Source organism: Equus asinus, chromosome 1 (assembly GCF_041296235.1).
Source record: "Equus asinus isolate D_3611 breed Donkey chromosome 1, EquAss-T2T_v2, whole genome shotgun sequence".
NCBI classification, from domain to species: domain Eukaryota; kingdom Metazoa; phylum Chordata; class Mammalia; order Perissodactyla; family Equidae; genus Equus; species Equus asinus.
In genome coordinates this window covers 160,531,391-160,544,509 of record NC_091790.1, presented here as the reverse complement: position 1 = coordinate 160,544,509, position 13,119 = coordinate 160,531,391, and the positions used below count along the sequence as shown (strand labels likewise).

Below are 13,119 nucleotides of genomic sequence, written 5' to 3'. Positions count from 1 at the left end.
TAAGCACAGCACAAATTTTTTTTTTTTGAGGAAGATTAGCCCTGAGCTAACTGCTGCCAATCCTCCTCTTTTTGCTGAGGAAGACTGGCCCTGAGCTACCATCTGTACCCATCTTCCTCCACTTTATATGTGGGACGCCTACCACAGCATAGCTTGTCAAGCAGTGCCATGTCTGCACCCGGGATTCCAAGCGGCAAACTGTGGGCCACCGAAGTGGAATGTGCGAACTTAACTGCTGTGCCACCAGGCCAGCCCACAGCATAATTTTATTTCTAAGAATTTTATGATTATCCCTATTGGTATAGTTCACATCATACCTATTTTCTTTGGTTCAAAAATTCAGTTTACATATATTTACGCTTAAATGGAGCAGTAAGTTTTTATGTATGATTTAAATAATTTTGGTGATCAATAACCTTGTTGTCAAATAAATTGTGAAGAACACTGAATATTTACAAAGTTTTTGCCACATGACTAGTACAGTAAACGTGCTATAAAGCTTAATTCAGGGCCTGGCCCTGTGGCTGAATAGTTAAGTTCATGTGTTCTGCTTTGGCAGCCTGGGGTTCAGCAGTGCAGATCCTGGGTGCAGACCTATGCACTGCTCGTCAGGCCATGCTGTGGTGGCATCCCACACAGAAGAACTAGAATGACCTGCAAGTAGGATATACAACTATGTTCTGGGGCTGTGGGGAGAAAGAAGAAAAAAAGAGAAAGAGGAAGACTGGCAACAGATGTTAGCTCAGGACCAATCTTCCTCACCCCCCAAAAAAGCTTAATTCAAATATTCAGGGAAGATTCTTAGAAATAGAAGACACATAATAAAAATAATGATAAAACCTAAAACTAAAATTTTGGATTGTTTCTGCAAAATCTGAGAAGTTGAGAAAAGTACATGGTCTTTGTGAAGGGAGTGAGTATGGGGAGTGGCATATGAATTTCCATTTTTGATAGAGAGGTTCAAATGTTAGTTAAAAATATAAAGGTATAACGTACCTTATGTAGATTACTTTAATCCTCACAATACTACAAACTAAGAATTATTTTTATCCTGATTTTTGAGATGAGAAAACTAAGGTAGAGAGGGGTTAAGTAACTTGCTTAAAGTCACATAGTGCAGATGGAGTCGACCCAGGCAGCCTGACTTGAAGACCCAAGTTCTTCCCCATAATCCCAGAATACAGCCTGCACATACAGAGCATTCCATCTCCTTCTCTTCAGTGACTGATTTATGGATAGGCACATGACTTAAATGGGGCTAATCGGAGTCTCCTGTTAGATGTAAAGGTAAATACTCCCTTCAGGCCTCTCAGATCACATGCGGATGAAAGTAAGAGTGAGCCTGCAGGCCATCAGCTTAAAGACGACTTGTATTCAATAGAAGATGACAAAACGAGGTAAGAAGCAAAAGGAGACCAGGTGGTGTGGGTGAACACACACAACTGCTAAATTTCAGCTGCAGGGACCCTGGTTTCTGCACTTGTTCCTTGAATTCTGTGGGCCAACCCAGGATCCTCTCTAATAATTTGACACAATATATTGTTTTTCCACTTAATGATATTTTGAATTGTGTTTCTATCATAGGCAAATGAAAAGGTCTGAAATTCTCTGGCCACAATGCAATTATTCTAGTTAACACTAGAAATAACAAAAAGGGTAGCAAGAACAACAACAGTAAAGGTACCACCTAAAAACGTTAAATCCACACTTTAAAATAATTCCCAAGTAAAAGAAAAAATCTAAACGTAGTTAACAAAATTATTCCTCAATAGAGTTGATTTAAAAAGAAACCAGTGTACTTAAAGACAATGAAAATACTATGGGAAGTGACTATATGTACCGAGGAGTAATCATAGATTTAAACGCTTTTATCATTAAAAAAGAATAAATGAAAAATAAATGAACTAAGAAACTAGGAGAAAGAACAAAATTAACTTTACAAAATGAGAAAGAAACTAACAGATAAGAGCAGAACTAATGAAATAAAAATCAATAAAAGTAGTAGGGGCTGGCCCTGTGGCATAGTGGTTAAGTTCATGTGCTCCACTTTGGCAACCCAGGTTTGTGGGTTTGAATCCCAGGCACGGACATCCACCACTCTTCAGCCATTCTGTGGTGCCATCCAACATACAAAATAGAGGAAGACTGGCAGAGATGTTAGGTCAAGGCAAATCTTCCTCAACAACAACAAAAAGTAAAATTTACTGTTCAAACGAAGAGCTGGCTCTCTGAAACAAATTACATGTAATAACCGATTACGTATACAGTTTCTTCTTTTTTTCTCAGCTCACGTGTATATAAATAGGATAAATTAATGAACTATCATAGACTAACCAATTAAAAAAAATTAGGATATACAGGATGGTCAGAATTTATTAAATTCAAATGATGTAATGTACTTATTCTTTTTTGATATACTAAATTTCTTTATTGAAAAAAAAGAGCACTGAATAGAACAATGATTCTGATATTAATCAAAATGCATCTACCAACCAGTACTTATAAATATCAAAAATCTCACGAGTCTTCATGGGGAGAAAAAAAAGATTTGGATAATCCTAAAAATTATACCTTGCTTGAAGAAGTTTGCCCTTTCTAAAGGGCAATTTGGCAATAAAGATCAAATGTCTTAAATAAATACCTATCTTTGGTTCTAACAATCCCAGATCTTTGACAAATTTCTGAGAACTGGAAAACTATAAAACTGCATATCAGAATTTTGACAGCAATGGTATGTTAACAGTATCAGACCGAAAACAAACTATACAAATCCTGACTCTTTTTTCTCTCTCACTCCTCCACATCTAATCCAGTTGGCCCCATCTTCAAAGAACCAGATATCCAGAGTCTGGCCACTGCTTACCACCTCCGGTCCAACTACCCTGGTCCAAGCCACTGCTACCCTTTGCCTAGATTTTTGCCTCCTTGCTTGACTCATAGCCTCCAGTCTACTCTCACCTAGCGGCAGAGTAATCCTTTAAAAGCCCGTCAGGTAATGTCAATCTTCTACCCAAAAAACTCTCGAATGCCTCCCCATCTCTCAATAAAACAAAATCAAACCCAAATCAAAATAAAACAAAAATCAAAAACCAGGTCAAAAATCAAAAACCTGGAGCCGGCCAGGTGGCAGAGCCGTTAAGTTCACATGTTTCACTTCAGCAGCCCAGGGTTCACTGGTTCAAATCCATGCAGACATGGCACCACTTGGCATGCCATGCTGTGGTAGGCGTCCCACATATAAAGTAGAGGAAGATGGGCACGGATGGTAGCTCAGGGCCAGTCTTCCTCAGCAAAAAGAGGAGGACTGGCAGCAGATGTTAGCTCAGGGGTAATCTTCCTCCAAAAAAAAAAACCTGGATACAAGGCATTTGATGATTCTGCCCCACCCCACTCCTCTCTGCTCTCATCTTCTACAACCCTCTGTACTCCAACTACACTGGTTTCACAGTGTTCCCAGAACACATGAGATACATTCATTACATTCATACCTTAGGGCCTTTCTAGTTACTGTTCCTTCTGCCTGGGAATGCTTTTCCCCTAGAAATCCTCATGGTTTGCTCCCTCACCTCAGTCTCTGTCTGAATGTCACCTTATCGGTGAGGTTACCGCTAAAACCCTATTTAAAATAGGGACAAGCTTCTACTCTACAGTCTCTACCCACTGTTCCACTCCATTTTTCTCCATGACATTCAACACCCTCTGATACACTACACATTTTACTTATTTATTTACTGTCTCCCCCAAGTAGAAAACAAGACCCACAAAAGCAGGGATACGTGACTTATTTCTCCACTTCTGTATCCTTAGGACATGGCAAAGGAGCTCCTCATTAAATATTTATTGAGTGAATTTTGGAATACTGGGCAGTCATTAAAAATCATGTGATAAAAAAATTTAATGAGATGGAAGAAACTGATGAAGTGGAAAGAGTCTGTTACCAAACAATATGTAACCCACGGATCAAAGAAGAAACCACAAAGGAAATCAGAAGATATTTTCAACTGAATGTTAACAAAAACACTTCAAAATGTGTGGGGTTCAGCTAAAGCAATTCTTGGAGGGAAAACTGTAGCTTTAAAATCTTATATTAGAACATCAGAAAGTTTAAAATCAAAAGAATACATACAATGAATGTTCCAAATTTTATATCTAAAACAAACATACATATACATGAAAAAAGAGACATCAACATTTTATTCTATTTCTGGTGGTAAGATTACAAGTGATTTGCAATTTCTTATATGCACTTTTCTGTGTTTTCTGTATTTTAGTTTTCTCTAACGAATATGTATTATTTTTATAATACAAAACATTTTAAACACTTCTTTTCCTTGTGGTTCAATTCTAATCACTGGCCTCCAACTCCGCCTGTCTCTCAAAATTCTTGCTCCCAGGGATTCCATGCTTGCTCCTTCTCAATTTACATCCACCCCTAGGTAATCTTATCCACTTTCTGGCTTCATTTATAACCTGAAAATTGACGATTTCTCAATTTTTTGTAATGTCCTAAATTAGAAACTTATATTTCCAATTACTTAAAGGATATTTCTCTAGATGGAAATTCTACAGCCACTCAAATTATAAAAGGTGTAAAGGACCTCATTATCATTTCCTAAAACTTGTTCTTTCCTCTTTATTTTCCATATTGATTAATGACATCACTATGCACACCTGTTCTCAATCCTATCAGTTTTACCTTAGAAATCCCAATCAAACCCAACTTTTCCTCTCCCTCTCCAATGCCATGATTTCGATTTAGGCATCTTCCACCAATTAATTTCTGAGAGTCCTAGTTTATCTTCCTGCTACCACTCTCCCCTCCTAACAAGCAATTTAATCAAGATCAGGGTTACTGTATTCAGCTTCAAAGGCTGACCAGTGCACTGCTCAGGAAGGCTGCTGTCCATATAAACTATGATTGCAATGGTGCCCTCTGGCCTGATCATGATACTACCCTGCTTTAAAAACCTGGCTGGCTAAAACATACTTATAGCACTATAAAATCCTTCAACGACTGGTCCGATCCTATTTTTCTAGCTTCTTGTTATTCTTCCTTGCACCCTACAATTCAGACACATTTAACTTTCCAGTACACCCTATCAAAATCTGTGGCTTTTCTGGATTCTTCTCTAGTCTGTAGTATCCTCCCTGCATAAAACTTCTAAATCCTTCAAAACACAGTTCAGGGGCCAGCCCCATGGCCAAGTTGTTAAGTTCACGCACATCGCTTCCGCCGCCCAGGGTTTCGCCGGTTCAGATCCTGGGTGCGAACACGGCACCGCTCGTCAGGCCACGTTGAGGTGGCGTCCCATTTACCACAACTAGAAGGACCCACAACTAAAATATACAACTATGTACTGGGGGGATTTGGGGAGAAAAAGCAGAAAGAAAAAAAGAAGATTGGCAACAGTTGTTAGCTCAGGTGCCAATCTTTAAAAAAAAAAAAAATCACAGTTCAAATGCTACCTCTCTGTGAAGTATTCTTCGGCTGCCCTCCTCACAAAAGCATTTTGTTAATAGTTCTATTACAGCACTTGTTACAGTGTATAACAATGTCAAATTCAACTGAGCACTGAGTAAAAACAGAAGAAGCTCCATGTTTGTACTCTAGACAATTACAATGCTCAGCTCCTAAAAGGGGCTCAAATTCATGTTTACTAAAGCTACACTTACCACATACTTATTACAACTTTTTCAAAGTCAATAAAAAATGAGTTTCAAAACAAATTAGAACAGTTGCATGTTTAGCTGGTCAACCAAAGTCTATAATCAATGTGGCAAACAGATTTTAGGTTGGTCACTCATATTTCCTGCCTCCTGATATTTACACCTTTCCGTCATTCCCTCCCCTTGAGTATGAGCAGGACCTGTGACTTGCTTCTAACCAATGGAATTCAGCAAAGGCAATGGGCCTTATGTGATTACATGTATATACTGACATAACAGTGTAGCACCAGCTCATCTTGCTTGAGTCTCTCCTTTGTTGACTTCGAAGGAGCAAGCTGCCATTAGCTTAACAACAACCATGAGGAAATGAATTCGGCCAACCAGCTGAGGCAGCGAGGAAGCTTAGAAGCATGGAAGCAGACCTTTCCCCAGTCAAGTCTCCAGATAACAACCCAGTTCTGGCAACACCTTGATTGCAGTCTTGCAGAGGACCCAAGTTAAGCTGCACCCAGACTTCCTAACCTACAGAAACTCTAAGATAATAAGTACGTGTTGTTTTAGGCAGTTGATTTGTAGTAATCTGTTAATAAGCAGCATAGAAAATTAATACACTCAGAACCTAAGGTATTTCTTAAGTCTTTGTTCATACAAAAGGCACATTTTCCCCAATTTCTAAACACTTAAGTAAGTGTAGAACAAACTTAACTCATTAGTTAATACAAGTCAAGTACATGCAGAACTAAAACATTTAGGAAGTATTCTGCTACATAAGGCAGTTCCTATACTTCTTTTTTAACCCATTCGCTAATATACCCAATTGTACATATACCCAGTATATGTAATAAATATAATATTAAGGCAATTCTCCTTATACACACAAAATAAATAATAAACATGGAAAAAGCTGTTATCTAGTTAACAGTATTGGTAACCATAAAATAAGAACCTACTTACTGGTTACCAAGCCAACTATCTGTTCATTAACTATCTGTTAGTAACAACAGAACTCTTAGTGGCTTTGCAGCCAGCAAAGCACCAAAAGTACTTAGGTCAGGCAGCTCTCATAACAGATGATGCCCAGCCCAACACAAACCACTCCTCCCTTCATCTTGCAGTCAAGAGAACTTTTTGAAACATTCCCAAAGCAGAAACTTCCATGACAGCGTCCATACTTTAGCATAACAAAGCATACAAGGTGTCTCCTACAGTGTTTAAACATACGTGGGATTACAAGTGAGAAACATTAACCACTGGAGTTCTTGTTTTTTAGAGGGGTAACGGGGGGGGGGGGGATTAGAAGCGTCATTTTTCTTAAGAAGCAGATATTTCTCTTCTGCCACACTCCATAAAAGTCTCCAACTGGATAAAAGAACATTCAGGGATAGGAAGTAGATTAATCACAATATCCCAAATTCAAACATTTTGGCACTAGATACTGATAAGAAGCAATGAATGAAAACAATTCAGTAACAGAGATAATGGACATAATCTACCACCTTAAAAAGCTACATATGTCCTGAAGATTAAGAGAAATAAATCTGCCTAGAAATACAGGTTATATTTAACATATTCAGTTTTAAGAGAAAACCCACATCCTTCAATGTAAGGAAGCACCTTTCCTAAGTAACTGGAGGCAACTGAATTACAATCAGACTAGTGAAATACTCATGAACAGAGCACACCCAAACAAACTCAAGCCAATTAGGAGGAGGCCAAAAGCAATCCAGCACCACCGGTTAGGCTAATCGTCCAGCTTAATTCATTTTACGTTTTTACTTCCAGACTCAAGGATATAAGAAAAGCCCACATGATTTCTCCAGAAATAATCTCCATTCTGTGGTATATTTTTATAGTCCAATTTACCTCCCCCATCCTTGCTGGATCATTAAAGACTATTTTACCACCCATAATAATTGATTTTATGAACATTAGCAACTTGACAGTGGAAAAAATGCAGACATAAAATAAAACCAAAAAAATCCTAAGCTATCTCCAAAACTTTTAAATATGAGACGATAATATCCTTTAAAGACTGGTTTCAAAATAGAAGGGATAGACAAGAGAAGGCTTTCGTTCACTTTAATAGTACTCTCAGCAGCGTGAAAAGAACAACAAAAACAAGAAAAACCTACTTTCCCTAGAAATTCCTGTATGTATTACAATCATCTTCTGATAGCCAACAATTCAGTTCTAGGAAATTCTACAAAACTTCTGTAAACTGAAATATCTGGGTTAAGCACCTCTCTTTTAGTTCTCTCTAGAGAGAATTAAATAAGAGTGTATATGGCCAAAATACAGGTCCAAAAGAGACCAAAACACAAAACCAACATAGAAAATCTCATTCAATTAGGTAATTCATTATGACAAACTAGTAACAATTCAAGTTGCTAGACTCCCAAATAAAAAAAAAAGTACTATTGCAGTTTTATAAAATTACAGTAAGAACTTTCCACTAATTCAGAAATATTCCTTTTCTCAATTTTCAGATGGAATTACTTTATATATGCCCAAACATCTGTACAGTTTGTTACTAAATAAACACATTAACCCATAACACATACCAAAAAATTATGTCACTGTTTAGAATACTGAAGTCTAATTCTTAAAATAATAAGATTCATCATCTGGCTCTCTAAATCTCAGACAATGAGAAACAGGCTCCAATTGTTTCCCTGATGAACCCATCCACTGAAATATAGGTAAAAATCTCACTAAAGCAAATGCCACTAGAAAGATGCATTTTTACCTAAACATATTCCATCTCCCTGTCTCAACCAGGATTTGTTCCCATCATATAACAGGAACAGGTAATTTCTCTGATTCCCTTCCAATCCTTCTCAACTGGGGCTCCTCATCTGAACCAACAAACACAAATTATTTGAGTGACTGTTTTCTCAAATTTCCCAAGAATGATACACAATTAGATCATTCTAAATGTATACAAAAAAAAGTTAATTGTTAAAAGTTAATTGCATACAATAGGTGCCTTAGGACATCAGGGTTCCATTCTCTACAAAGACCAGGTTAAGAAAGGTTGCCACAAATTCCTCAACGACACTGTGCACTGTGCTGCTCGTAGGCCCCAATCATCCTAACCCCAAAAGTACTAAGAAAACTAAGTGCACAAAGCTAGGAATTTAGGTAAGAAAAAAGATAAATGCTTTACTTCTCCAACTTTCGGCAACCAGATCTTCATTTGCTAATTTACTATGAATTAATAGCATGGGTGTCAACTATTTGCCCCCTGCTCTGAAAGGAATATATTCAAGAAAATAAAGTCATACAGCTATACTAGCTCTTTGTCAAAGGAAGTTATCAGCCCTTTAAAACAAATGAGTAAATAGTAATCGGTATATTAAAAAAATAAGAGACATTAATCTGACAAGCCTTTTCCTATTCCTCCTTAAGCTTTTAAATATACATGTCTTTTGATGATCATAACTGCTAAATGCAAATTTCCATTTTAAAAAGACAAATTTTTTGAAAACCAGCTTATCCTTTACTCTTGCACTAATCTCCCTCTCAAGAAACTGTCTTTGGTTACTCCTCAATGTGGTGGCTACAACACCTTCAACTGTGTTAATATGATCAAACCACAGTAAGAACAGCACTAGTTCTTTTTCCCCAAAACAAGATTTTTTTCTCAAATGGCCCAATTTTAAGAAATATCAATATTTTTATTTATGCAGCAAAATTATAACAAGTAATTAAAGTAAGGTAATTAAGGAGTTGTTCTATATTGAATGGGCAAGGCAGTATTAAAAAGATGGAAACAACTAAATATGACATTCCCATTTTTAATTTATGCTAACGTGAATGCGGATAGTACAAAACGTCAGAACAGATAAATTACATTATTGAACATCCCACTTTACCAACTTCCTACAGAAATTTTTCACATTTAGAAACATACGAGTGAAAGGGGCACAAAAATGGAGGGGATGGTGTTTTCACTGTTCATCTGTGCTCAACTGTAAATGTACGTAACATCACGATACATAATGCAATGACATAGGAATGTTTATCTTCTATAGTCAACATCTCTAACTATATTTAACTTCTGTTTCTTTGCAAGAACTGGAAAGGGAGAGGTGTCTTGATTTATCGACTATTAACTGTTTTGAGGTAAAGATTATCACCATAAGACACAGTCGAAGAGGTTGAGTTCATTTTCCTCAAACCAAGTGCACCTCCCTCCTGTTTCTACATAAAAGCACATCATTTTGCCATTAAAAATTTCCATTTTTCACAAGTGACTTCTCCTGAACTCTGGCCAACACTGCTTTTCAAAAGTGCCTGGGCTTTTGCTGCATCTTGCAGGCAGGGTTGTGATAATTATTAGTTTCTCTCCTTAAGAAACTGTTTTCAACTTTTTAGGCGCTCTCTCCAAATGAAGCAGGACTCACATTAACCATTATCTAAAGTTGCAGTTTACTGGGCTTAAAAATACACTATTCATTAACACATTCGTCCAATTAAAGTATCTGTGGTAGGTGGGACTATTACACAGACTTCGGAACTACAGTTTCATATTAACAGTCAGTCCAAAGGAGACAAGCGCCTCCTTTTTCAAATACTCCTACGTTCACTGAGACCCTCTGACTTCTGGCCTTTAAAAACGGCTCACCACTCGAGTCTCCAGATAGAACGACATTTCAGCAATGGGTCTTCTCCTGACTTCCTGATACCAAAAGCCACAAGCACGAGGGCTGTTGCGTCGGCTTGTTTTAAAACAATATATTTACTCCATTCCCTTCCTGGGGAAAATAAAGACTTTCTCTACTGGGGAGCCGCTATGGGGTGAGGGTGCACACCGTGCTTTTAAAAAATCAAACACCAGGGTCTAGGCGGGAGCGGCGCCGCTGGGGTTAAGCGGCAATTTTCCTCCCCGGAGGGGCGGCTGGGTGGGCCGCGCGGCAGCCCCCGGCGCTCGGGCTGCAGCAGAGAAGGGGGAAAGCCGGCGCGGCCGTGGCCCACGTGCCGCCCGCGGGAGGTAGGGACCCGGGGAGCGGGGAGGGAGGGAGGGGGCCATACCTCCAAACATGTGCGGCGAGAGGTGAGCTGGTAAGGAGCCGATCACCAGGCGCGGCCCGCCGGGGCCCCCGCCCGCCGGCCGGTCCCTGCCGCCGCCGCCGTCCTCGGGGCTGCTGTGGACCGAGTCCTGCGAGCCGTACGGGCCGCTGCTGCTGTTGGGGATGCTGAAGGAGGACTGCGCGCCGCGGGCCCCCGACGCCACGCTCCCCCCGGCCCCGCCGAGGGAGCGGCTGCGCGGGGCCGCCGAGGCCGCCGCGGCGCCGCCCGAGGCGCTGGGCTGGTGCGCGCCGGGCACCTGAGCCGGAAACCTCCCCGCGGCCGCGGCCCGGGCCCCGCCGCCGCCGCCGCCGCCCGCGGTCCCATTGGCCCCTCCGCTGCTGCTGGAAGGTAAATCCGAGCCCGAGTACGCGCGAGTGCGGCCGTTAGCCGCGGCCGGGCCGCTCTGCTTGGCGCCCATGTCTGCCCTGCCCCGGGCCGGGCCCGCGCGCAGCTCCCGGAGCGCCGAGAGGGCGGGAGCGAGCGCGGGAGCGAGAGGGCAGGGCCGAGGCGCCGCGGCCGGCCCAGAGAGCCGCCCGCACGTCCAGGGCCGCCACCCGGCGCCCCGAGGGGCGGTCGGCGCCCGGCGCGCTCTCCTTCTCGGGGGCGACGGCGGCGAGGTCGGCGGCCTGACGGGGGGCGCGGGAGGCGAGGCGAGGCGGGGAGGAAGGAGGTGCCGGCGCCGGCGGGCGCCGCTCGCTGGCTCTGGCGGGAGGGGCGGCTCAGGTGGCTGCGCGGCGGCCGCTGGTTTCGGTTCTGGTGCGCCGCGACGGGCCGCTGCCGCTCTCTGCCGCCACCGCCGCGCTCTGCGCCCCGGCTCTCGGCACCGCCTCCTCCCGGGCGGCCGCTGCTACCGCCGCCATCCTCCTGCTCCCACGGCGGCTCGCGGGTGAGTGGGAGGCGCCCGCCCAAACGCCGCCGGGGCCACCTTCCCTCCTCCCGCAGCCACCCAGCTGTTATTAACGGAGTAAGAGGAGAAACGGGTGGCGCGTGAGCGGAGGACGGAGAAGGGGAGGGAGGGGCGGCGCGCGCTTCCCGGCAACCGTCGCCGCGCACTCCCCCGCGGAGGAGGGGCCGCGGTGTGGTGGGGGGGCGGGGGTCTGGGCCGCGAAGGTCGGGGGGGGCTCTGGAGGAGAGGAGGCTGCCGGCCCTGGCACCGGAAGGCCGAGGAGCGGCGCGGCTCCAGGGTGCGCCCCGGCCCGTGTGTTTGGGTCGCGCGCGATGACCCCGCCCTCGCCCCCTCCCGCCGCCCAGCGGATTGGCTCCCGCTAGCCTGGCCCCGCCTCCCCCGGCCGCGGCCCTCCCGCCCCGGCCCCGCCTCGCCAAGGTACCGCGGTGTGGTAGGTGCTGCCACCCGCGGACTCGGTGATGGACAGGTGGCTGGCCCCGCCCCTATCCGGGGCGCGCCCCCTCCTCTACCTCGGGGCCTAAGCGGATTGGAGGGACGGCAGCCGCTCCTCCAGCACGTGGCACGTGTGGTCGGACGCTGGAGAAGACCGTGTTGCCCCTTCACCTTTTCCCGGCTGGGGCTGGGCGTGGCTGGGTCCCGTGTCCCAGCCATTCAGATTGGGCGGGTGTTAACCTCCTCGTTGGTGTTACTCAGTGTGTCTTTTAAATAAACCAGAAGGTTAGCAGTGCTGATGATAAAAGACTGAGAACTCAGAACGGCGAACACAAGAGAAATAACCAAGAAGGCAGAAGACAGATTTGAATTAGACCTATCCCATAAAACTCTCTGACCATGGAGGCAGCATAGTGTTGGAAGAACCAGAGATAATCCAGCCAGACCTTCAGTTGTTGGGCAAAAACTGTGGTGCAGAGAAAGCTGCACCCGGTTTAGGAGACCTGGAGTCTAGGTCTGGGACCAAGACTAAATTACGTGTAGTGAACAAATTCTTTTACCGTATTGGACTTTAGCTTCCTTACCTGTGACATTTGTATTACATCTCTAGGACATCTGCAGCTTTAAAATCCTATAATTTCTCTCAAATGGAATTTAATAAAATCCTCCTCAGTCCATTCTTGACTGTGGTATATCTCGCTGGCAGAGCGTGGTCTGGATATCCAGTGGACGCCTGTTCTGACTCAACCATTTGAAAATACCTAAAGTGCCTTCTGTGTGAACATAATAGCAACTGGTGTTTTTTGTACAAACTACAGAAATAAAATCTTTGTCTTTTTTCCATATGTGGAATGAGACATTTATGTAATGATTTTCATCACTCTTTCAATTATGAGAATTAAGTTTTTAAACAGAAGTGATGAATATATGTATAGATGTTGATATGTATATGCATTGTGTGTATGTATATATATCATAATATATCAAAAATATATATAAGATATATATTTGTGTATCTGGGAGCGGAAACACAAAGCTGC

The 13,119-nt window shown here is 43.1% G+C and overlaps 1 protein-coding gene across 7 annotated transcripts in view; it reads right to left on the bottom strand.

Annotated features, from left to right (window-relative positions):
* The window catches only part of ZNRF2 (zinc and ring finger 2), a 110,637-nt gene extending 97,721 nt beyond the window's left edge, over positions 1 to 12,916 (bottom strand). For all 7 annotated transcript variants that reach the window (XR_011503715.1, XR_011503716.1, XR_011503717.1 and 4 more), the window contains exon 1: positions 10,702 to 12,916. Coding sequence is in view for 3 of the 7 variants with exons in the window: in XM_044765348.2 (XP_044621283.1) it covers positions 10,702 to 11,158 (457 nt within the window). In the remaining 4 variants the exon portion in view is untranslated. The remainder of the gene's footprint in view (positions 1 to 10,701) is intronic.
* Between the last annotated feature and the right edge of the window lie 203 nt (positions 12,917 to 13,119).